Source organism: Sinocyclocheilus grahami, unplaced genomic scaffold, assembly GCF_001515645.1.
Source record: "Sinocyclocheilus grahami isolate Dianchi unplaced genomic scaffold, SAMN03320097.WGS_v1.1 scaffold399.1, whole genome shotgun sequence".
NCBI lineage: Eukaryota > Metazoa > Chordata > Actinopteri > Cypriniformes > Cyprinidae > Sinocyclocheilus > Sinocyclocheilus grahami.
Window position 1 is genome coordinate 680703 of NW_015505578.1, and position 25630 is coordinate 706332.

A 25630-nucleotide genomic window follows, 5' to 3' on the forward strand; every position below is an offset into this window, starting at 1 on the left:
CTGTGTGTTTCTAGGTGAAAGCAAAAGCACTTTATTTGGCCTTCTGAAAGTAGATGCATTTAGGAATCTTTAAGATTACTTACAACAGAACAGCAATGCATTTTATGGATGACCGTTTCGTGAACCTAGGAGAGGAGGTAATGCGGAGTTTTGCGCATCGTGTGTGTGTGTGTGTGCACGCGTGCGTGAGAGAGAGAGAGAGAGAGAGAGAGAGAGAGGGAGAGCGAGAGAGACAGCGAGAGTGAGAGCAAGAGCGAGAGAGAGAGACACATCACAGTGGAGTCAGCTGTCTTAACCGTGGCTTGTGTACTGCACACATACCAGCTTCATCACTGTGTCTGTCACGTGACTCTGTTCCCCTTTCGGGCTCTGTCTTTACATTTCTTTTGAAAGATGAAGCTTGCGATTATGGTAAGGGACGTTACATTTCCGACGAGTGCTTGCGGTGTTCGGCCAATCACAATGCACTGGGTCAGCTGGCCAATCAGAGCAGACTGCGCTTGTCGGAAGGAGGGACTTTGTAGAAAACTAAGCGTTTGAGAGAGGCGGGGCATAGAGGACCTACAATAATGTACAGTATTTGAAAAATAATGTGTTTTTTGAACATTAAAGCATGTCAACATATTTTGTTACAACAAATACACAAAATAATGATCTTTAAAAAAGCATCATATGACCCCTTTAAGCAGTGAACCTGCTGTTCTGAATGGATGAACTTTTAGTTATGCGTTACCAATGTTTTTTTTAATGTTTTTCTTGTGGGTGGATTTTTCACTCATCATTCACCTTCATCTAAACAGCCATTTTTTATATCCTTTCAAGTGTTATGCAACAATGGCAGGATTTCTCATGGTTATATCATGGTCAGATCATGAGCAGTGCTACTGTCTGAGCAGTAGCAGAGTGCTTGTCCATATTAACAGCTGAACTGCTCGGCTGTTCCTGGAAGGAGTCGGATTGTGTTCTATTCTGAGATGGATGCGCAAGCCAGCGAACAACAGAGCCAATCACAGCTGCTTTCACCTGGACCACCGAGGCTGAAACGCACTAATAATTGTGTTCTAAGGGAGCAGTGCGAAATTCCTCCAGTCAGGTGTTGACAGGAGAACAACATCACAGCTGAGGCCGTGAGGCCAGCGACAGTTTGCTATTAAGCCACTTCAGCGGAGTTCTACTTAACTGCATTTGAACTAATCAAGTTAACCTTTTTTTTTTTTTACTGATTAATGACTGAATCAGCAGTCATTAATCTGCCTCAAAACCAGAGAGGATCTCAATCAGAGTCAAACTGTGTAAACTGAAATATGTAGTTTTAAATTAAATACTATAATACTAAATAAAACTAGGTCTAGAACTGGAAAAATGGAACAGCAGCATCTAACAACAAAATAATAAAAATTATAAAAAATTTAAAAAATGCATTTTGTTGCACAATATTGGTATTCACTGGCTAAATCGGCTTGTGACTGTAAAAGCTACACCTAAGCTACTCATGCTGCTGAAAATGTAGATAAAGTTAGCAGCATTTGCTACTTTGAGTTACTGGCTCCCAACACTGCACCGCGGAAAGGCCCTGCAGATTTATGAATTAATTTAATTATGGCTCATGTCTTAACTTGTGAATTTTTGTGGCCATTTAAATTAGACTGCATCAATATAATAGCTTTAAATGGACCACAGTGTTTTTCCCTTATCTACTAGTGCAGTGCGAAAAGGGAATTTTAATTGGTGTGAGGAATCTCTCCTCTCAACTCTCAAACACACACACACACACACACACACACACACTGTATTTGGAAGTTTAATGGCGTACATAGCACTCATTGTTCATTCATGGTGTTGAAAGACTGGGTGAGCAAGCGATAGAAAGAAAGAGAGAGGGAAAAATGAAGAGAGATACAGAGAGAAAAAAGAGAGAGACTGAATGCAGATTTCTCTTTAATGAAGGCTTTTTTGCTGGGAATGTCTGTGTCCAATGGGGTGCTTGGCAGTGAGCTTGGGAAAGCATTTACAAGAGCTAAGTGAGTGTGTGTATGTGTGTGTGTGTGCATGCATTTTCATTCATGCAGGGGTCTCTTGGATTAGGATGACTTGCAAGACATTCAGGAGACAGTCAGACTGTGTAAAAGCAGCCGAGGGAAGGTGCTGCACTCAGCACAGAGGGAGCCAATCACTGGCATGGGAACTGACCAGTCATAAGGTGAACCCCTCTGTAAATGAGAATCTCTAAAATGCATTACATAATGCTCAAACTTACTTTCCCAAGAAGCACTTGGGTACAATGGTGAGTTTCCTGCGGCGGTCTTTGATGAGGTGGCGGCTTTTGGTCATCATCATATGGTAGAGCTTCTCTCCCTTCTCTGCGATCATGACGTAGGCATCACGTTCCATCCCAAGCTTCAAACCTGACAATAAATGAGAAAAAAAAGTCAAGAACTCCTAATAAAAGTGAAAAAAATCAGCAATTTAAATGTAATTAAAAATATAAAAAATTAAAAACATTCAAATGTTTTGAGATAGTTTACATTTTTTTTACATTTATACATATTTATATGTAAAAATATCTATATTATAATTTATTTTTTTGGTTAAAACAATATTAATACAAATTGAGAAATACACATCCAAGAGCAATAATAACAATGTGCTTCATTCATGAAACAAGCAAATTGTTTAATTAAATTGTATAATTGTATAACTGTATTTTTGGTGAATAAAACATTTGTACAAATTAAAAAATATTTAGGAGCATGGGACATGCAAATTGTTTAATTAAATTGTTTAATTGTATTATTTTGTAATTATTGTAAATGCTGTCACAATGTTAATTCTTAAAAATAATAATTTATGAATGATTTTGTAAAAGTTATTTCATGAATAAATCCAAATGTACAGGAATTGATTTTTTATCTCAGTTTGCTGCACCTGCAACCCAAGTCAGATGTGTGCAATTTTTCATAGAAAATCATAAGTCATATTTGGCAAACATAAGTGGTCTTGAGGAGGGGAGAAATCATTTTTAATAGCAAATTTGTGGAAGGAACTGAACTGGTCTGAATGTAAAAGAAACCATTTTAGACTGTTCTGCTGTATAATTACAGTTTATTCCTCGAGCGTCACTTACTAGCTGTTTCACTAAATCAGTGTGCGTGTTGCTGTGTCAGTTAATGTTTAGGTGAGGCTGAAAGGAAACACTGGTTTAACTCATTGTATTATAAGACACGGGTTTGCAAGTGTTTGTGTTCACACATGCACATGCATGCTGCTATTTGAGGTATTTTGCTGCACTTCTGTTTGAGTGGCATGATGTGGTTAATAAGGTGAGAATAGATACAGCTACAGATGCAGATAAAGACCTCTACCAAAATGTTTGCAGTTTCCTGAAAAGACCTGAAAACAACAACACTGCATATTAAAAACTGTGCAATAGTGCAATGCAGCTGAAAACAGCCTTGTTTATATTAGCAATGCAGCCAGAGTCAAGCTGCAACGGAAACAGGAGCTTTGCACAAAGTAGGTTGGCTAAAAAAAACCCCCCACTTCATAAGTCGTCCGAGGCTGTTTGTATGTTGACTAGGGCTGGACGATATGGCCAAAATTTATATCACGATATATTTCTTAATTTCGGTCGATACGATATAATTCCGATATCGATATGAACACTATTAAAAAAGCCTCATAAAAACGGCCAAGAACGGCCACAACAGAAGTCTGTAACTACAAACTTATGAAAAATTAATTTGCCAACTCTATGAAACCTACTCCTATAAAACTATATAATATTTTAGGAAAAAAATGGCGCAAATAAATAAATGTTCACCTTTTATTGGTATTTAGCCTTCATACAAACAAGAAATGTGAAATCACTGTCAAATAAATCTCATACTCTCCTTATTAATATTAATATTTTTTACTTCAAACTATAGGCTAACATACCAGTCAAAAGTTTTTGAACCCTAGGATTTTTTATGTTTTTTTAAAGAATTCTCTTCTGCTTACCAAGCCTGCATTTATTTGATCCAAAATACAGCAAAAACAGTAACATTTTGAAATATTTTTACTATTTAAAATAACTGTTTTTTTATTTGAAAATATCGCGATACATATTGATATTGAATTATTGTCCAGCCCTAATGTTGACTAATGCAAAGAATACTTTGGTCAAAAAAAAACATTCACGTTTTTACCATACATTTAAACAAAAGGTGGTGTTAAAGAGAGACTATCAATGGGATTGCAGCTGATGCAGGAGGTGTGACGTGCTCAGATGTGGCGGCAGCTGGCATGGCTCTCATTCAGAGCTCTTTACTGTGTCTGAGGAGAGAGGGAAGCCACCGGCAGCTGCAGCTCTCGCTCACAAAGAGTTTTTTGAGAAGGTGTTCGTGGCAGCTGTACTAGGCTCCAATTCAATCAAGTCTCGGCAAAGAGGCAACACATCATTAAAAATGGCTCCTCAGAAATAACCTTGCTGAAGCATAATTTCCACCTTGGTCTGATGCTGAATTGCAATTTTAGAAATGAGCAAGTCTTCATTTCAAACCCTAAATCTAGATTTTTTTTTCTTGCTTATTTTGAACTGCTGATTTCAAAAAGTGCACACCAACATGAAATGGATGCACATAGGTATAAATTCAGGGAATGTTCACCCACATTCTTCAAAATAAATAAATAAATATGATTTTAAATTTAAAAAAATGTAAATAATGTAACCATTCAACATGCATTTAAAAAAATTTTTTTTTACAATTATTTTAAAATTACTAATAATTATTAAAATATTTTTTGTTAATTATTTAAAGGTATCTTTTAAGCAGACCATGCATTTGTAATGCATTATTCAGATTTGTGTTTGAATGAAATATCTTTCTGATCTTACACTCCAGATGACCAGAATTCACTTTTGCATGTCAAGCTAAGTATTAATCGGAGCATGTAATTCAATGACGTCTTTGACTTGTACAGAGGAACGAAGGGGGCGCTGGCTAAAGATCTGGACGGTCAGAGAGGTGTGACTGATGTGGCACCTGTTAAAATGGGCTCCGATTTCAAATGCTGGAAACCTGATACGCTCCATAAAACTTCTGCTTTCATCTGGCAATGCAGCATTAAAGTGACGTCTCGCGCTACCGCCAGCTCACACCGCATTACAATACTCTGGCTGAGGACTTTGCCTTGGACACTGGTAACCGATCCTACAGACTAATACTTCATGCTGAAACATAAGAGCTGCGGTCAGAAAGGGCTCTGTGGTATATTTGGGGTTTTACTGCTATGCTCATGTGACCTAACAATCAGAACAACCCTGTAGTAAAACACAAGTCTCAAAAGCAGATATAACAAGAACAGGTGTCCCAGCAGAGAACAGGTGTTTCATATCACAACAGAAGAAAAATAAAAAAATCCACATAAAAACATACTAGGTATAGCAAAATGCAGGATGCTAAAATACAAATCACAGTGGAAATGGGTTCATTCCTATTCAATAGATGTAAAAATATTTGCTTTGACGAGTATGATTATTTAGTAAATGTTGTGACTAGGACTGGCTATTGATAAATTATTTTTAAAATAATTTCAAATCACTTTCGAAATAACTATTATACAATCATTTAAATGTAATTTTTTTTTATACCAATTTTACACAATAAATATTTACTAAATTAACATGTTAAATTATAAAACCAGTCATCATGCCATCAGAAATATTTTAATGATTTTGTTTGATTCAAAATATTGAGTATGAGTTATAACGGTTTACATTTTTTTTACATTTAACTGTTATTTCATGCTCATATGTTGCATACTCCATAGTTATAAACCAAAGAAAAATTACTCACTCTCTCTCTGTTCACGTTCCTTTAAAATGGCGTCTAGCCATTTCTGTTTATCCTCAGCGTTCTTGGCCATGCACACAAACCACTTGTTTTTGGCTGTGTTGTGAATCTTCCAGCCATTGGTCACTGTGTAGTTGTTACTGTGATAGTCCGCTAGAAAGACAAAGTAAAAGAACACGAAAAAGACAAAACAATATCCATCAACGCTAATAACACGAGTACACCAATTGAGAACTAGATCACACAAACATTATACATTATACAACATAATGCAACACAACTATTACTTATATGCCATGCAAACAACTAAATCAGATCAGACCATCTGTCAAAATGGTTTGCGCCTTCAAAATAACCTTAAAAAATGTGGAGATTTCATTTCCGCTAAGATATCATTTTGTCAGCTCATTACCAAGGTTAAAAAGGTTCCCTCTAACCATAACTAAATGAGTTACTGACCCAAACACAAATGCTGACACAGATAATAAGATAAGATTTTCTTCAACAATTTAGAAGCATTAATAATGTAAAAAGGTTAAACTATCCTATTAGCGTGAGAAATAATTAAAGGTGCATTTCAGCACATGGCACTTCTCTCCCTCCATTAAACCAAAGCCTGACAAGAGAGCATGTGTGTGAGTGAGGGGTTCAGACTGTTACTCATGGTCTCCGATTTCAAATGCTGGAAACCTGATACGCTCCATAAAACTTCTGCTTTCATCTGGCAATGCAGCATTAAAGTGACGTCTCGCGCTACCGCCAGCTCACACCGCATTACAATACTCTGGCTGAGGACTTTGCCTTGGACACTGGTAACCGATCCTACAGACTAATACTTCATGCTGAAACATAAGAGCTGCGGTCAGAAAGGGCTCTGTGGTATATTTGGGGTTTTACTGCTATGCTCATGTGACCTAACAATCAGAACAACCCTGTAGTAAAACACAAGTCTCAAAAGCAGATATAACAAGAACAGGTGTCCCAGCAGAGAACAGGTGTTTCATATCACAACAGAAGAAAAATAAAAAAATCCACATAAAAACATACTAGGTATAGCAAAATGCAGGATGCTAAAATACAAATCACAGTGGAAATGGGTTCATTCCTATTCAATAGATGTAAAAATATTTGCTTTGACGAGTATGATTATTTAGTAAATGTTGTGACTAGGACTGGCTATTGATAAATTATTTTTAAAATAATTTCAAATCACTTTCGAAATAACTATTATACAATCATTTAAATGTAATTTTTTTTTATACCAATTTTACACAATAAATATTTACTAAATTAACATGTTAAATTATAAAACCAGTCATCATGCCATCAGAAATATTTTAATGATTTTGTTTGATTCAAAATATTGAGTATGAGTTATAACGGTTTACATTTTTTTTACATTTAACTGTTATTTCATGCTCATATGTTGCATACTCCATAGTTATAAACCAAAGAAAAATTACTCACTCTCTCTCTGTTCACGTTCCTTTAAAATGGCGTCTAGCCATTTCTGTTTATCCTCAGCGTTCTTGGCCATGCACACAAACCACTTGTTTTTGGCTGTGTTGTGAATCTTCCAGCCATTGGTCACTGTGTAGTTGTTACTGTGATAGTCCGCTAGAAAGACAAAGTAAAAGAACACGAAAAAGACAAAACAATATCCATCAACGCTAATAACACGAGTACACCAATTGAGAACTAGATCACACAAACATTATACATTATGTAATGCACGTAATGCGTACACATGCAACACAACTATTACTTATATGCCATGCAAACAACTAAATCAGATCAGACCATCTGTCAAAATGGTTTGCGCCTTCAAAATAACCTTAAAAAATGTGGAGATTTCATTTCCGCTAAGATATCATTTTGTCAGCTCATTACCAAGGTTAAAAAGGTTCCCTCTAACCATAACTAAATGAGTTACTGACCCAAACACAAATGCTGACACAGATAATAAGATAAGATTTTCTTCAACAATTTAGAAGCATTAATAATGTAAAAAGGTTAAACTATCCTATTAGCGTGAGAAATAATTAAAGGTGCATTTCAGCACATGGCACTTCTCTCCCTCCATTAAACCAAAGCCTGACAAGAGAGCATGTGTGTGAGTGAGGGGTTCAGACTGTTACTCATGGTCCAATATTATCCCAGACCTGACAGCAGGTGAATTATATGGAGAAATGAATGAGGTATGGAATATGTAATGAGCAGTGGTTAATGTTGAGGTAGTATAAATAGATTTCAGAGCACTGAGAGGATTTGACAAAGGCTTTTAGCTCATATAAAACTGGAGAGAATTTATGGGTAATCTTATTTGGCACACAAGTTTGGTTCAGTAATAAACTCCACCTAAGCATTATCTGATTGTTTTCCAATTAAAACAATAGCCCAGTCAAAACAAGCAGATCAGATTGCCATGCTTTGCATGTGAGAGCGATGAAGAAACATGGAGTAATGTGAAAATATAAAAATGAGTTGTTTAAGGTTGCCACACTTTTTTTCCTGTTGCCGCAAAAGATGTGCCATTTTATTACGGCTTCAAATGTGACTGATCTAATCAAAATTTAGAGTCAGAACTAATACATTTTATTACTTTTACTATTTTTTTTCCACTCAAGACATATTTATGACCATTACATATTATGGTGCTGCTTTTGCAGTAAAGTCAGTCTTTTATTGTTATTAATTTACTATAAATAATCCTATCTTTTGGTTTAGTTTCCAAAAAAAAAAGATCATTTGTAAAATATTTAATATTTAAAATAATAATATATGAATAATATTTATAAATAAAATAGTATTTATTATCTGTTTGTTTATTTGTTTATTTATTTAATATTTATAAAATTATTATGAATGTATTTCTACATTTTATATATCACATACCATATTATGTGATATTGCCGTATAAAATATTAATTAAAATGACTGGCAAATAAAATTACTCATAGCTTGATATAAGATTTTGGTCATAACACCTACCCCTTCCAATCATTATTCATCACTAAACTGCCTTGAAATCTCCCTTGAAACAACACCGTAATCATAAAACTGTAATTAGGCCCAATATCTGAATTCCAAACTCATTATCTTCAATCTTCACCCCCAGCATGCGAGTCATTTTATCTGTAACCTTATCCAATAAGGCAAAACACACCAGTTAAATGATGCATTTACACAGATGTGGAGCATCATGTGACACAAGCCCTGATAAACATGACACTGAGAGACTGAAACACAAAACACAGTCTCACATTGGCCGTATCAACTGAAGGCACGTGTGGTGTAGAGGCTGGTACTGTGACAGCCCTATGGCTTGTTTTTCAGAAAGGATGTTTTTCTTTGTGGCTCAGAGAAAAAGAGAGAGAAGTTGCACTTCCACCCTGCAACTTAAGGTGTGGTGAAAGACAAAAAGTAAAAGGTGAGAAGAGCAGCCGTTGCTTCCCCTGAGAGTTGAATTTCTTGCTCAGCCCGACAGCTGAACGGCACCGTTGACGAGGGCCCCTCGGCAGTCAGCGCAACAGAGGTGCTAAATGCAAAGCGCTCGATTCTGAGAAGCCCTGCGTGATCTTATCTTTATGACATAAAGGCGCTAATTTCTACTGCATCAGCTGAAGTTCCCTTTAAATGGTTCTGTTTGTTTCTTGTGATGTTCATAAGTATCACATGGTGATCAGATGGAACAAAAAAAGGACATCATACAGGAAACTCCCTTACACATCCCAAGAAAATGTTGCTTTGTACTGTACACTACCATTCAAAAGTTTAGCTTATTTAATTATTTTATTAAATTTATTTATTTAAAAAATATTTTGATTTCTTTTGAAATTCATCAAAGAATCCTGAAAAAATATATCATGGTTTCCACAAAAAGATTAAGCAGTGCAGCTGTTTTCAACACTGACAGTTATAAGAACTGTTTTTTGAGCACCAAGTCAGGATATTAGAATGATTTCTGAAGGTTCATGTGACACTAAGGACTGGAGTAATTTCTGATAAAAAAAAAAATCAGTTTTTAACAAGAATAAATTACATTTTTAAACACATTAAAATTGGAAAAAGTTATTTTATTTTGTAATAATATTTCACAATATTACCGTTTTACTGTATTTTTGATGGAAATAAATGCAGTGAAGAGCATAAAAGACCTTTTTTTTTTTTTAAACCTTAAAAATCTTTAAAACATGAATATTTGTGTGGCATGATACAAACACAATAGTTTCAAAACCTACTTAGCTGCACAGGAAACTCAACTGATTTGAATAGACTTTGAATGTTGCTAAGCTAGCAATTCCATACTCTTAAGCAGCATGAAAATACATAACACATGCAAAACACTTTAAAAGCACTAACAAACTCAAACCTACCAGTTCCGTCTTCCACATTCTCGACCTCCATGACCTCCGTGTTGATGCGGCCTCTGAACACGTACTGCGGCCCGTTGATGGATTTTGTCCTTTTGGTGGATTTCTTCCCAGACACTCTGGGTTTTTAAAGAGTGAACAAAATGAGACCAATATTGTTTAGTTTCTACACATGATTCTGATGGCTGTTTCAGTGAAGTTTTACTAGGGATAACAGTAATCTACAAGAAAACATGTTTATGCAGATAGGTTACCAATATTACAGACCAGATTAATACAAAACTCAAAAGCATCTTAAAGGCCTAACCGGGACTTCCTCTTGCCGTAGACTAGGAGGTTGTCAAACAGGAAAAAGACCCGTTCCTGGATGTTTCCAGCTGATATCTTCAAAAGGTTGCCTTGGAGTAACAGTTCAGTGCATATATCAGTCAAGTTCGTCCCCTGGAGAACAAAACAAAGGAACATTTGTATTGATTTTGATAAACATGCATCTTCACAAGTTCCATGAAAAAGAACAGTATAAGGGTTTCTACTATAAACATTCCACAATAAATATTTTATTCAGAAGTGATTAGCTGCCACTTGATTTATAAATCGGTTTAATTTGATCATCCATCTTTTCAACAAGTAGACATTATATTTGCCTTTGTTTGCAATCTCCTTGTGTTATGACAGTGAGTATGTCAAATTTCATTTAAAACAATTCCAATCTGGTCACTAAACCAGACCTTCCATCTGTGCTTTCTCTTTAAGGGGCCTGAGGAAGCCCGACAGGTTTTGGTAACGCAGACTGTGTCCTGTTCAATATCCAGTACCATTAAAAATTGATTCCACTCCGACGCTGCGGTTCGTGCTGACTCTGTACAGGATGTGATTTTCTATGCTCGGCAGGTGTGGGCGTGTGTGAGTGTGTTTGATAAGCAGACTCCATCTTCTCTGCTTAATCAATGGCGTGCCCAGACGGGTCAATTAGAGAGATGGGAATCTGCTTCCCGCTTGTTCTGCACTATTTACCTATAAAGGTGAAACACTCTGGACCAAATGGAAACTTAATGCATTTGCTTTTCAATCAGAGCCCACATCCTGAAACACTCTATATCTGGGGTTACATAAAGCCTGATGTTTAAGCCCTCATTTTATGTTGTGTTAAATGTTTAATGTTATCTATACATGATCTCTGAAGAATTGAAACCTTGAAGGAATAATTATGTCATTCCAAACTCATATTATTTGCTTTCTTCTGTGAAATGTTCAGGATTGTACTTGCTGCTCTTTTTCATATAATGAAAGTAAATGGACGCCCAGAATGTCAAGCTTTATGTTAAAAAAAAAAACAAAGACACAAATTCCATTATATTCTACATTCCAAGTTTTCTGAAGTGTTATGAAACTTAACTTTTGCATTTTCTTGTACATTTTGCATTTATTCTTGTCATTTTATAGTTCGACAGCCCACATTAACTTGTTTTTGTGGTCTACAGAAGAAAGAAAACAATATGGATTTGGAACAACATCAGATTGAGTAAATAATGACAATTATATTTTTTTATGGGCAGACTATTCCTATCCACAAACTTTATATGTTCACAGAGGCATGATTTGACTAGAAAATAACTCAACAGGAGCAAGAATGCACTGTATGCACTAAACGGTGAAAATTTTAACCATCTAAGCAACACTTAAGGCTTAACGCCAGCTATAGAAAATGCCCCACTTTGTACAACCACTCAGTACTGCATCGGATAAATCAATAAAGAGGGTTAATGGACAGGGTACAAAGAGTGAGAGAAAGAGAGGATGGAGACAAAGTAACTATGGCATGGAGAAGATGATGGAAAAAAGGAGGCGGGGAGAGACAAGCAATGAAAGACGAGCAAAGAGAGAGAGGAGGGGAGTTTGTGGTGGCACACAAAACTAACAGATCTCCATAGCAACGGCCCTTTGTGTTAAGACTTCCTCTTCCTGTCCTAAGAAAATGTCATCAGCAGACACAAGGCGACACTGATCATGTTCACGTCAGTGATTCTTTCGAGGCTACGCTTAAAAAATGCTCATAAACACAAAGCATACTGTCAAAGAGGAACTTCCCTATAACAAATAAGTTTTTTAAAGAAACATTAAACCAAACGAACTGGTGCTGCTCTGTTCCTTTAAAACCATCAACCAGGATAAAGAAAAAAAGTGCATCATCTATGACAATGAGCGATCATGTATCTAACTCACCTCCCAGCCCTCTATGTGTGACTGTAATATCTCAAGAGCCTCTAGTTTCTCCATCTGTCGCTTGGTCTCGTTGATGTTGCAGCACACGGCTTTCATGGCCTGCAGGGCCTCCTCTACTGCGGGGTAATCTGAATGCTTCTTAGAAGTCCTCTTCAAAAGTTCCTGAAGGACAAACAGCAGGTACATGCCTGTGTTACACAGTTACACATCAACTATCTGCTGATATGCTGTGCTATAAAGGACTGTTTAAAATGAATAGTAAATCAAAATTGATCCCATTTAATACGTTCATGATCTTACTCCCAAGGAAGCGTAATTATAAATGTACACCACCGTTCCCCAACAGTTCGATGTTTTTTTAAACAAATTTCCTTTCCTCTGACATCATTAAGGACACACAGGCTACTGCATAATGTTAACTTATCGCTAAATATCTAAATAGTAACACCCATTTAAAAAAAAAATCCTAACTGATAAAACAAAGTCTTTTTCATTTGGAAATGTCACATTAGTGAAGTAAAATGTTGCAAATGTCATTTCATGTTTAGTTGTAGGTTTGTTTGTCCTGTCATACACATAGCTACTGTTAATGTATGGCTATCAGAATGTTGCAAAGTAGTATATATGGAAGAAATAATCAACTCATAATGCACATGATTGAAAATAGCCATAGCGGAAAAAGGGAAGCTGTACCTTCAGTAGCAAAGGGTATTTACAGATCCTCTGAATGGGAGAGAGGAGATACCCCTCAAGAGGAACATCTGTGCTCTTCTTACCTCCTAACAACATGAGGTGCTGAAAAAACAAACACATGATCGGATTTGCACAACAGCCCATTAAACTGATTTATGTTGAGAATACAGTGGCTTTCCATAGAAAGCATTGAAAGGCACACTCTCACATCCTGGTTTGTACAGTAAAATAGGTTTGGGTATCACTTTCACTTTAATACATTTTGGAGATAAATTTATTTCCTGTGATGAACTGATCTAGCCACTAATGTTTATTTGATCTTATCACTAATGAAATCTGTTGCAGGGCTTCATATGTGAAACTTATCTGTGCCAGCACGGTCACAGGATGTATGAGGGATCTTCATCAGAATATGATGTAATAAAAAAGACTGGACTTTTTGAAAACGAAAGGTGCTTACCAGCAGGAAAGTCCGTACGTGAGGGATCTTGTTAAGCTCCATCAGTAGTCTGAGTGCTTTCTCATGGTTACTACAGTACTCGCCATACACAGAGAAACGGTCCCTCTGCAGTGGAGAGAGAAGAGTCAATACACTTCAAAACACTAGATAGTCAAACTTCATCTTTTTTTTTTGGTGGGGTTAAGACCCTCTTAGGAGGTTTGTTTTTGCACATTCCAATTTATAAATCTCATGTTCAGGTACAAACTTTGTCCCAGGCTGGCAGGCCCTCTGATCCACCCACAAACATTTGTCCTAGGCCCTAAGCTCAGCTCATATGGGAAATACTAAACATTTAATAAATATTTTAATACATTTTGCATAGCTCAATATGCTTCTTCCTTGAACCATTCTCTCAAATACTGAGCTGCGAAGTGACATAGGGGGGTGATTTCAGGTAGTGAAACTGCTAGAGAAGCAACAAGGCGCTGTCATTTTGCCCTACATTATTCGAAACAACACAGGAAGTGAAATCAAAGTGCACAGGATTTGCCTGAAAGCCACACCTTCTCTGTGGGGTGCAAAGCTAGGTGGAAATAGGTTAAGTTATAAGCTAAAAAGAAAAGCAACTCATCTTCAGACATTTAAAAGTGAGCAGTGCACACCTTTAATGATTAAAGATGTGCACTCTTCTATTTTAAGAGCTTAAAGATGAGTTGCTTTTTATTAAAGTTTAATCCCAGCATGCAGTTATTAAAAACAGATCTCTACTGCATTACCATTTAAAAGTTTGTACAGCTAGTCATTCTTTATAATTAATATTATTTTGAAATGATCAAAAACTATCAAATACCACAGATGAGAGTTTGAGAATTATGTAGTGATCAATAAATAAATAAATGCTGGTCCAACTAAACCTTCATAAAAAAAACGTTTTATTACATTACATTACATTAAATAGGGTCTGTTGGGTTTGGCTAAAAAAAGTCCAGAAGAACTGTTCATCTGGATCAAATCAGGGCTGAGATGACAGTTTATTAAAGATGCATGTGGTGAGGGTAGGATGTCATTTATCCGAGCTCCACAGGAACCGTCTGTGTAGGCACTGTAACCTTGACGGGGACGCTGTGAATCCTGACGGATGAGGGTGCTTGAAGCATCCTGACAGAGAAGGAAAGCGATACTGGGATTCCACAGGCACTGTGTGGTTGGAGAGCAGTTGTGTGTTTTCCTCTTTTCCTTCTCCTTTCACCCTCTTCATTTGTCTGTGCATGTTGTCTATATGAAGAGCTGTGTGTTTTCTATATATGTTTGTGTGTATATGTCTAGAGAGGGTTTGGTATTTGTATTAATGTGTATGCAATGTGTGTGTGTCAGTACTCTGGTTGGGCCCTCAGGGCTCCAGACCTCAGCACCTGTAATGAGAGAGTTTGGCAGCATCACACAACCTCATCCATGAACGAGGCGAACATCTGTCCTGGCATATGCTTTATAGCACCGTTCATCCTAAAAACGCACACACATACACCGAGTCCAATTAAGAGGAAATTCACTCCAGTTTGAGGTTAAAACCTCAGAATGTTTCAGTGAACTTGGTCGAAGGTCACATACAGATGCCAAACCCAAAATGGCTTCTTGTGAGTTAAAGTGCCAGAATTAATATGCATGGCTGACAGCCAACACTAAGAAATTAATTAAACCACTGCTCAGATCACAAATCATCATTATGACCATATTTCCAGAGAGGGAAAAGTATTTTAATTAATGCTGAACTGTTTAAATGGATAAAGAAGCTAGAATTGTAGACAGCTATTTAGACAACATTACCAATGCTTCCATAAAGTTGCAACTGTAATGCATGTGAAAAATCTGAATATTTTATTGTTTTGTTTTTTTATACCCCAAAATTCTAATAAAAATAAAATAATAACCCATATAATGTCATATCAAGCCTTTCAGAAACTGAAAAATGTAACAAACCAACTGACTGAAAATGGATCAAAGATCAGGTGTATTTTTTTCTTAAAGGGGTGGTTCACCGGGTTTTTTCTAGGCTTGATTGTGTTTATGGGGTATAATTTAACATGTGTTAATGCTTAGTTTGTTAAAAAACGCATTATTTTTCACATAATTTACCTTTATTCCACACCTCTCTGTCCCTTCTCTGAGAAATGGCCTGATCATTTCCTCCTTTTATGAAGCCCCTCCCTCAGAAATAGGCGATGGGCTCTGATTGGTTAGCTAGCCCAGTGTGTTGTGATTGGCTAAACCGCCTCTAGCACGCGTCTAAACGTGTAATTGTAACAGTTCATTGTTGGAGCTGAGCTGAATGAGAGAGAGAGAGAGATGCAGAGCGTGTGCAGAGCAGGGGGATGCGAGGAAAAGGATTGAGAACCGCTACTTTAGAACATTGATTTTGAAACGTGTGAATCCATTAGAATCCTTAGAAGACAGATTCGCGATTCATATATGAAGAGATTTTTACGTGCACCTCTAGTTTTCGCTTCCTCTTTTCTAAAGCAGCGCAGCATGGCCTCAACCCCTTTGCTGCCTTTTCCCGAGGGCGGGGTTTATCTGGCTTTGTGATGTCATGAACCCGGGAAGTAACTTGTTGTAGTCCCTACCAGCCGTTTTTGTAGGCATTAAACTTCCAGAATTTTAAAAGATGATATCTCCGTTTGCATTGAACTTTCAGCTTCGTAACTTTGCAGATATTGTTTATGCTCAAACAGCAACATTAGACACTAACTAACGTTAAAAAAGTGAAATCGCAATGAACCACCCCTTTAATGCGTCATGCAGTGATTTTGGACTGATATCCAAAATAAAGTGGAGCAGACAGACCTTCTACTAAACCCCTAGAGCCGCTAAGTAACATCATTAAATACATTTCTTTCTTTTGTTTGAACTGAACAGCTGTTGCTAAAATTGGAATTGTGAGTGAAATGGCATTTTCTACACTTTTATTGAACTACTGGTCATGTGTCCGGCAGGTTATATATTCATACAATTTTTAGAAAGACCACAGGAGTGGCAGGAGTCTCGGGGCTGAAAGTATTTTGAGAGAATGGTGGAGGTGAACGCATACAGATCTAGGATACTGGGAACGATCCCACACTGGGATGGATTGGGACACACATTTTAATGGTTTGCATGACTAAAAAGCCCAAAAAACATAAATCAATTGCTAATCAGAAAAGCACTAGTTCAAAGATGATTTCAAATGCAATCTCATGGACTCACAAACTTGAGGAACACATGTCCAAGAGAATGGTGTGCTTGGGGTTCAGGCTGCAAACTGGCATCCAGAGTGTAAAGAAACTCATAATGGACTTCCAAAATGAACTCAATGTTGGAAAACAAGATCTGTGTGAAGGGAAGAGATCTTTTTTTTTAGCACCAAAAATAACACTTTTTAATCTAATACAGTAACATTTTAAGTGTCCAAATATTTTGGAACCTCTGTATATTTTCTAAATAATACTGCATGTAAATGTTGTGTGTGTTAATGCTTTTTTTTTACCTTGACCTGCTCTGGAGTGAGACATTGTTGGTTTTCTGCAGTCTGCCTTATTCTCTGGAGAAAAGCCTGTTGATTTACAAAAATAGAGAGCGACACAGAGGGGGAAAAAAGTTAGTGTTTACACAAGGAATCACTGCGGTGTGAAATAAAGGTGGGGCAGATTTGTATGGTCGCCACACTTATGTTAATGTTTCAAAGCTGTAACACTTCCTGTAGGTTTACACCCTCCTTCTGCCTGTAACTCTGACTAGAGACTAAACTTTCACCTTCCGTGACAAACACACACATGTGAAGCCAAACTCCACATACTGCACTGTGTACTGGAGATGGGAGAATAAACAGAAGTGTCATAGACACATTTTCAGAGTCATTACAAAGAGATCTTAACAGCACTTTACCCTGCTGTGCATGCAGACTATGTGCTAAAACGGTAAGGACGGGAGGCCTTCTACACAAACACAAATCTCAAAGTAATGATTTATATCATCATCATCATCATCAGTGGAGGACTGCAAATCTTCAGCCTACACTGTATATACATATAAACTGCTGTTTCTCAACATTTTGAATACAGGGCCCTTATTATCAACAACAATATGACCTTTCCAGTTTTTCGTTATTTACTGGATAAGGATTAAGGGCAAACATTTTTTTATATATTTTGTACTAACAATTTCTACCCAGTAAAATATATATTCATTATAAAAACGCACATGGAGTTATAATATTTTATTCATTTACATGACTTTTCCATGAGTGGGAACACTGATTCTTTAAAAAAAAAAAAAAACGTTGGGGGGGTGAATTAAAATAAGAAACATCCTGATTTTTTGTTGTTTTAACATAATTGAAGTACTTTTCAGTCATCTTGAAGCCCCCTTGAAAGTTTTAGAAGAGTCTCCCCTGGAGAAAGACAGTCTGCCACTCACTGACTGTTTCTAATTCTGGCTCTGTAAAACACTTCTCATCAACAGCGGCGGCAATGAAGCGATCTGCTAACAGTGTGCTCGACTCACTCCACTGCAGTGTCTGTTAAATTACCTGTCACTCCGGCTATTGTCTCCGACGGTCTCCCACAGCAACAGCACACAGCTAAAGACCTATCCTGAGCGGTTTCACCTTTGCCACCTCTGCTCTGCTATTGTTGTTTTTTTTCATTCCATCTTTTTCTTTGATTCTTTTATTAGCATGTGAGGTGATTTTGTGCGTCAGCATAGGGCTGATTGTTTTGGCAGAAAAATCTCTCATCGCCAGTCTCCTTCATCCCTCTCTCATGGATTTTAAAGGCGAACGAGACCTTAAATGCAGGCCATATCGCCTCTTTTTCCTTTACCACATAACAGGACGAAAAGTTCGCTAATGAGAAGCACTCGCTGTATCTCCTTCTGGCATCCTTCTGATAATGACAGACTAACTCTCGGTCACACTTCTGTGTCTCTGGAAGACATTTAGGATGACAGCTTATGCTCCTAAGAGTGTTTGTTTGTAGAAACTCTCAAACACATTTAACTGTAAACATCATGTGAAATCACATGCTTGCACTTAGTGTAATATGGGTGGTGATGATGGTGGTCCTGTTGTTCATTGCAGTTCCTGGCGGCAATGCGAGGGGCCCGTCCCTCAGGCGTGTGCTAATTTAATATCTCATACGGCCCATCCACAGTAATCCATAAAATGGTCATCCGTGTGACTCAGCCCGAGGGGCTGGTGGAGTTATAGACAGGATGTGAATCTCCAAACCGCCACACTAACAGAACGAAGGGTGTGAAGAGTAAAAGGAGTGTTTGCACGACATGGATGGAGTTTATGGAAAAGATTTCTAAATATTTTCAAAAAAGAATGAATACTTGATTCCTAAACCCCACCCCCAAACTCATGCCATTGGTTGAGTCAATGTTGCTTTGTTGGTATGGTCATGACACTCAAACTATTTTAATAGTAGGGTTACATATAGCTGTCTCTGTAAGCTGGGATATGTGAAATTGTTACATTGAAAAAAAGGCACACTTCATTCACATTGACGAGTTTGAGAGTTTCCTCCCTAGGCTTGATTTGGCCCTTCTCTGGCCTTTTTCTGCATCACTCTCATGCTTACGTCAAAAAAAAAATCACATAAATAAACAAATACTACAAGGCTGTGTTGTGATTCCATGGCAACGGTTACCGTTTCTCTGGGCAACAGAGAGTGTGAAGTCAGCAGCAGAAGATGACAGGTGCAACTGGGGGCATGTGTGCGAAATGAAAAATGAATTAATTCATTCCGATTCAAAGAGGCACTGAGTTAATGAAATATTGCACATCAACCTTTACAAGCAATTTTGTTGTGACTTCAATCTCTTTCAGTAATCAGATGATCCTGCGTTTCATTTCAGCTCAATAAAAAGAAGAGCTAGAACAAAACTAAATGAAAGGACAGAACTCTCAAATGGAAACTTCAAGTGTGTGAGGGCTTCAGACATTACAGATGCAACTGACACATAGAGGAGAGTGAGGAAAACGGTTAATTGCAAAAAAGAAATCTGAAAATCTATCCATAATCTATAGGCAAACTGACTAATTGTAAGCACTCTGATGAGGTTTACATATCTGAAGACTGTGACTGTCTGTTCTGTCCAGCTGGTAAGAGGGACACAGTAGAATAGCCACAGGCTATTAGATGTAGAAGAGCATGAATGTGTCCATATGTCCCCACAAAGGAAACAAGCTGTTCTCTGACTCTTTTCCCCCCTCAATGAAATGCTTTGCTAGGAAACAGACATTATAATTTTGCCACCTGCAACACAGGGTGACCTTAACCAAACACTGACACTAATTCAATGACAGGAGCGAGATCTTGGCCTCTTGCATTTCAGGAAGGAAAAGGCAGAACAAACCTTTACCGTAACAAAAAGGCTGCTGTTTCCCCACACACAATACATCAACACTGTTCATTGTTTAGATGGTTTTCCTTTAAATTAGCACATTATCAAACAATGACTGTCATTATTGAAACAGAAGGGTAAAAAAAAAAAATAAAAAAAAAGACTTGGAAGCTTGCACGGCCTTTCACCCTTGTATTGAGGATGGATTACTGCCAAAAAAAAAAACTATATACCGCATGGAAACTGTGAAGTAATACTTGCACGCATAAACACTCACAGAGCACTGAATATGCACTCATTAGTGCATCTGAGAAACCACAGCCATGTATGATGTCCACCGCAGTTTTTACTGCCACGCAGTATGCAAATTCCTGTAAGCCCTTTAAAACGCGTGTGCCTGGACAGAATATCAATGTAAACTAAATGTACTTGTGGTGACATTATACGGCCTGTAGTCAATATCTTTCACAGCAGTGCCTTCTATAATGTGTACATTAAAGGAATATACGAGAAGCTCTATCGACAGCATCGGTGGCAAATAATTTCCCATAAACATTCATGTTAAGTGCATTTCTGTCAGTACATTTTTTGTTTTGTTTGTTTTCACAATTTGGGAATAGGTCAGTGGAATTTAACTTTAATGTCTTAACTTTAACATTAACCCATAAGATTTGTTCAAAACTGGCTCATGAAAATGTAAATAAAAACTTATCAATAAGTAACCATATTCAGTTTAAGGAAGTATTCAGTATTCAGTATACAAAACCATATTCAGTAATTGCCCCTGGAATTAATTTATTTTATTTATTTATGAAAATATGAAGATTTATCTCAAATTAATCTTAAAATTAAATCACAATTTTATCTTCAATTTAACTAAATCTATGAACATCTATAAATCCAATACAAAAAACATAAAATACAAAAGTAGCTGTAAATAATGATAAAATAGCACACACAAAAAATACAATACTTTTTTTGTCCTTGTGCTAGGTTATATAGCTTTATACCGTCTTTTTTTAATTTTTGGAAGTGTTTTATACACATTTCCATGAAAAAAAAAACTTTTCTTATTAGCAAAACAATCAACAATATTTGCCATTATGACAGTGAATAATCACTACAGTGTCTGCATCAGACTAAACTAGAAAGGCCTAGAACAACAAAGAAGCAATGAAAATGAACAAGTGAAATGCATCAACTGTTAAAAACATTAAACCAGGAATTCACCATGCGGGGCATTTGTGGCCATTTTTAATAGCCTATCTAAGGTATTTAGTTACTTTTTGTGACATTTTTGGACACTGATTCCAACCCACAGCGTTAAATGTAAAAACAAAATCTTACAAACTGAACCCTTCAGATGCAACTTTACAGTTGAGGTGCAGAAATAACCAGCAGCAGTTCAGTTCCAACAAAGGCACATGGGCAGATCTTACCAGAGTCTCAGAGCTGAGAGGAGGACATGAGTGAAAACCATTCACTTTGGTCCAGCACATTTCTTGAGGACAAGAGCCTGAAGAGCCATTTCTGTCACACTTGCTTGCTCCTGGAGGGGTCAGACACTGAACAGCGATGGGCCACTCTAATGACCTCCTTTACGGCCTCTCTCACAGATGAGAGTCTTTCATTATCATGCAAACAGACACACCACTTAGTCCCTCTCTGATAAACAAAAACCACTGCAACTCAATTAGCCGATATTAGCAATGCCAATGTGCTGCCTTCTGCCAGTACGGATAAATAAAAACGTATTATTGCTTGTGTTTGAAATAGTGCTTGCAATGTGCTTAAAGGGTTAGTTCACCCAAAAATGAAAATTAGCCGACAAATTACTCACCCTCAAGTCATCCTAGGTGTATATGACTTTCTTCTTTCAGACGAATCCAGTCGGAGTTATATTAAAAATTGTCTTTGATCTTTCAAGCTGTTTAATGCCACTCAGCAGGTGTTGCATGCATCAGTCCAAAAGAAGATAACTAAAGAGCACCCATCCATAAAAAAAATTGTCTCACACGGCTCCAGGGGGTTGAACAAAGGCCTCCTGTAGTGAATCGATGCATTTTTGTAAGAAAAATATTCATATTCAAAACGTAATAATCACTTGAATGTAGCTTGCGCCAACAGTTGTACACGGAAGCAACTCCGGGCTGATGACATATGAGGTCAGCGTTGCGCATGCGCCGGTGAGTCTCGTGAAAACCAACGTTTGTTAACATGAGCAAAGGAAGCAAAGTTTCCTTACTTTAGCAAAGGAAAACCAGTCTCCTCTTGGCTTATATCGAAATCCTCAGACATTCTTCTTTACAAATCCTCGTTTTGTGCTTCAAAGTAGTGACCGTTGTTTTGTTTTTATCTCTCCCCTGCGCTTCTGTGTGCGCGTCACTTCTGAGCGGCGCATGCGCAAAGCCGACCTCATACGTCATGCACCTGGAGCTGCTTCAGTGTAGGACTGTTGGCACAAGCTACATTAAAGTGATTATTACATTTTGAATATGGATATTTTTCTTACAAAAACACATCTATTCGCTACAGGAGGCCTTTGTTCACCCCCCGGAGCCGTGTGAGACACTTTTTTATGGATGGGCTTTTTTTTCACTTCTTATTTCACTTCTTTTGGACTGATGCATGCAATACACGCTGAGTGGCATTAAGCAGCTTGAAAGATCGAAGACCATTTTTAATATAACTCCGACTGGATTCGTATGAAAGAAGAAAGTCATATAACACCTAGGATGACTTCAGGGTGAGTAATTTGTGGGCTAATTTTCATTTTTGGGTGAACTAACCATTTAACCTGACCTTCCATTTCCAGTGTGCGAAAATTAACGGGAAATAATAACAACTGGGATTTTTCACTCTCAACACATTATTTCATCAGAATACCAAATGTTAGGAGAAAATTTCAAGAAGATATTTGCAATAACGCAATATGTGATGAGGTCATGTGACAAACAGTGCTGTTATCTAATAATCTAGAATTCAGCTGTTTGAAATGTTTATAGGGCCCTATGATTTCCACAATGTGGAAAACGCAGATGGAATTGTGGAATCCAGTCATAAAAACGGAATTTACTGTATAATGCGGAATGATACGGAATTTGCCTAATTTCGGATGGATAAATCAAGAGCAGGTCAGTACACTCAAAATGCGATATGGGCTATTGTCTGAATATTAAGCCGCATATACCTTTTGAATATTGCATGGTCTGCAGGTCTCTGTGTAAATGAATGGTGCAGACACAGTTTTGTTGACTACACTCATACTTGAAGCGCACGTGACGCTCACTGTGTTTTTGGCCTTTGCCACCTCAATATATGAGTACATGAACATATGAACATAATCTCTAGAGTTACCATGAGAGTCACTTCATGAGTATTTTACTGTTTCTTTTAAGTAAAGCTATCGTCATATATACAAACAGAAAGCTAAAGGCTTTTACAGCAACCCTTCAAAATAAAAGTTCTTTTAACAAAGAAACTGTCACAAAAATTTTACTTAAATTTAAATGTCTATTACCACTAATAAAATTATGATTAAAGAGGTCATATAATGCGATTTCAATTTTTCCTTTCTCTTTGGAGTGTTACAAGCTCTTGGTGCATAAAGAAGATCTGTAAAGTTGCAAAGACTAAAGTCTCAAATCCAAAGAGATATTCTTTATAAAAGTTAAGAGTCAGCCACCCCTACCTAAAACGGCTCGTTCTAACACGCCCCCACATATCTACCTCACTATGTGGGAAGATTTGCATAACGCCGCCCAAATGTTCACGCAAAGAAAGAAGCGTAACTTTTATTCTCACTGTAGTATTGTTGCCGCTTTCCGCCATGTCCTGAAGACGCTGTGTGCTTCGTTGTGAAAGCAAAACTACTTTGTTTGGTCTTCCAAAAGAGGACGATATCCACTTCGTCATGCCTAGAGCTGATCCGTGCTGGTCGCTGAGGGAATACATCAACTTAGCGCTGTGGATCGCCGGATCGGCTTTCACCGTGGACGAAGCCCGGGGTCGTCACATGTGCTTGCCGCTCCTTCGTCGGATCCGCCGGCTGCGCCGTTCTCAACCCCGCCGCCTCTGCTCACTCTAGCCCGGCCTCAGCTCACGCTAAGCCGGGGCTTCCGCTAGGCCGCTATGTTTTTCCTGGTGAAAGCGAAACTACTTTGTTTGGTCTTCCAAAAGAGGACACGTCTACAAATCAGTGGTTAAGTTGTATTTACAACACTGTTCCAGAACAGTTTAACCCAAATATCCAGATGTGTGCAGCACATTTTATGGAGGACTGTTTACTGATCCTGGGAGAGTAACGTTAGACTAAAATGCCGGCAGTTCTGACTCACGTAAGTACGTTTTCATTTAAAGGATTTGCCACTGATGATTCAAATGCGAGTTTTGGGCAGTGTGGAGTAGCACTTGTTGTTTGTCATTTCTCTGATCACAAATGCAGACAGGGTGTTATGTTTATGCGGCGCGATGCAATGCAACGCAATGCGTAAAAAGACAGTATAAGTCATTATAATCAGTAATTATGTCCCCACTGGATGCAATAAATGCCTCGTTTGTAATGAATTGTAATGTTTTTGTCTCGTCGCTCCGGCCGGGACATGGCATCAACAGAATGTGAGGGGTGTAACATTTCCGTCTCACGCTTGTGGTATTCGGCCAATCACAACGCACTGGATAGCTGGCCAATCACAGCACACCTCGCTTTTTCAGACCGATGAGCTTTGTAAAAATCGACGCGTTTCAAAAAGGCGGGGCATAGAGGAGAAACAATAATGTACAGTATGTGGAAAATAATGTTTTTTTTTTTTTTACTTTAAACCCCATAAACACATTTCATTACACCAAATACACAAAATAATGTTCTTTTTAGCAACATCATATGAATAGGAATATTTAGTTCACATAGGAATATTTACCAGAATTGTTTTTTACCTGGATTTATTTTATATAGCAGAAAAATTTACATACAAACACAGTATTTTTGGAAAAATATCTTTTATATCTTTTATATAAAATCAATTAATTAGAGATAATTTTGAATATTAATATTTAATGAAACCATTAGAAAATAATGGAAAAAAATCAGAAATCAGAGCAATGGATGAACTGAGGTGATACTTGTGAGGAAGGGGGAAAATAAAGTTGAGTTCTCTTTACAAAAAACAAAAAGAGGAAGGATATGACTCTAGATAGGAAACGGTGAGGTGTGAAGAAGCTTCGCAGTGCAGAGAAATAAGGCCACATGCATGCCAGTGCGCTGCTAAAACAGAGAAACAACTTGAGGCAGTGTGGACAAATTTGGGCAGTGTTGGGGAAAGTTACTTTTAAAAGTAATGCATTACAATATTGCGTTACTCCCTAAAAAAGTAACTAATTACGTTACTTAGTTACTTTTTATGGAAAGTAATGCATTATATTACTTTTACGTTACTTTCGCGTTACTTTTTAAATATAAGCAGGGCTTGATTGTTTTTAATATAAGAAGTTCTACTTATAGCAAATATAAAAGCCCTTTCACACCAAAAAGTGTAATGAATAAACCTCAGGCTGAAGGAAAAGTAAATTCACGTCTGTACAGTAGAACGCAGGAGAAGAAACACTCTTCAGCAATAAAAAAAACAAAGCACCGTTATTAGTTTATCTAAAGTCATTTGTGCTTATTAGTATGGTTGAACTGGATC

The 25630-nt window shown here is 37.4% G+C and overlaps 1 protein-coding gene across 1 annotated transcript in view; it reads right to left on the reverse strand.

The window, feature by feature from the left end:
- The window catches only part of LOC107550458 (phosphatidylinositol 3,4,5-trisphosphate-dependent Rac exchanger 1 protein-like), an 82041-nt gene that overhangs the window by 35607 nt on the left and 20804 nt on the right, over positions 1–25630 (reverse strand). The window contains exons 2-10 of the mRNA XM_016231742.1: positions 17086–17151; positions 16806–16928; positions 13584–13688; positions 13124–13225; positions 12431–12592; positions 10515–10648; positions 10211–10326; positions 7302–7451; positions 2258–2405 (exon numbers count right to left, since the gene is read on the reverse strand). Of these exons, the coding sequence (XP_016087228.1) occupies positions 2258–2405; positions 7302–7451; positions 10211–10326; positions 10515–10648; positions 12431–12592; positions 13124–13225; positions 13584–13688; positions 16806–16928; positions 17086–17151 (1106 nt within the window). The remainder of the gene's footprint in view (positions 1–2257; positions 2406–7301; positions 7452–10210; positions 10327–10514; positions 10649–12430; positions 12593–13123; positions 13226–13583; positions 13689–16805; positions 16929–17085; positions 17152–25630) is intronic.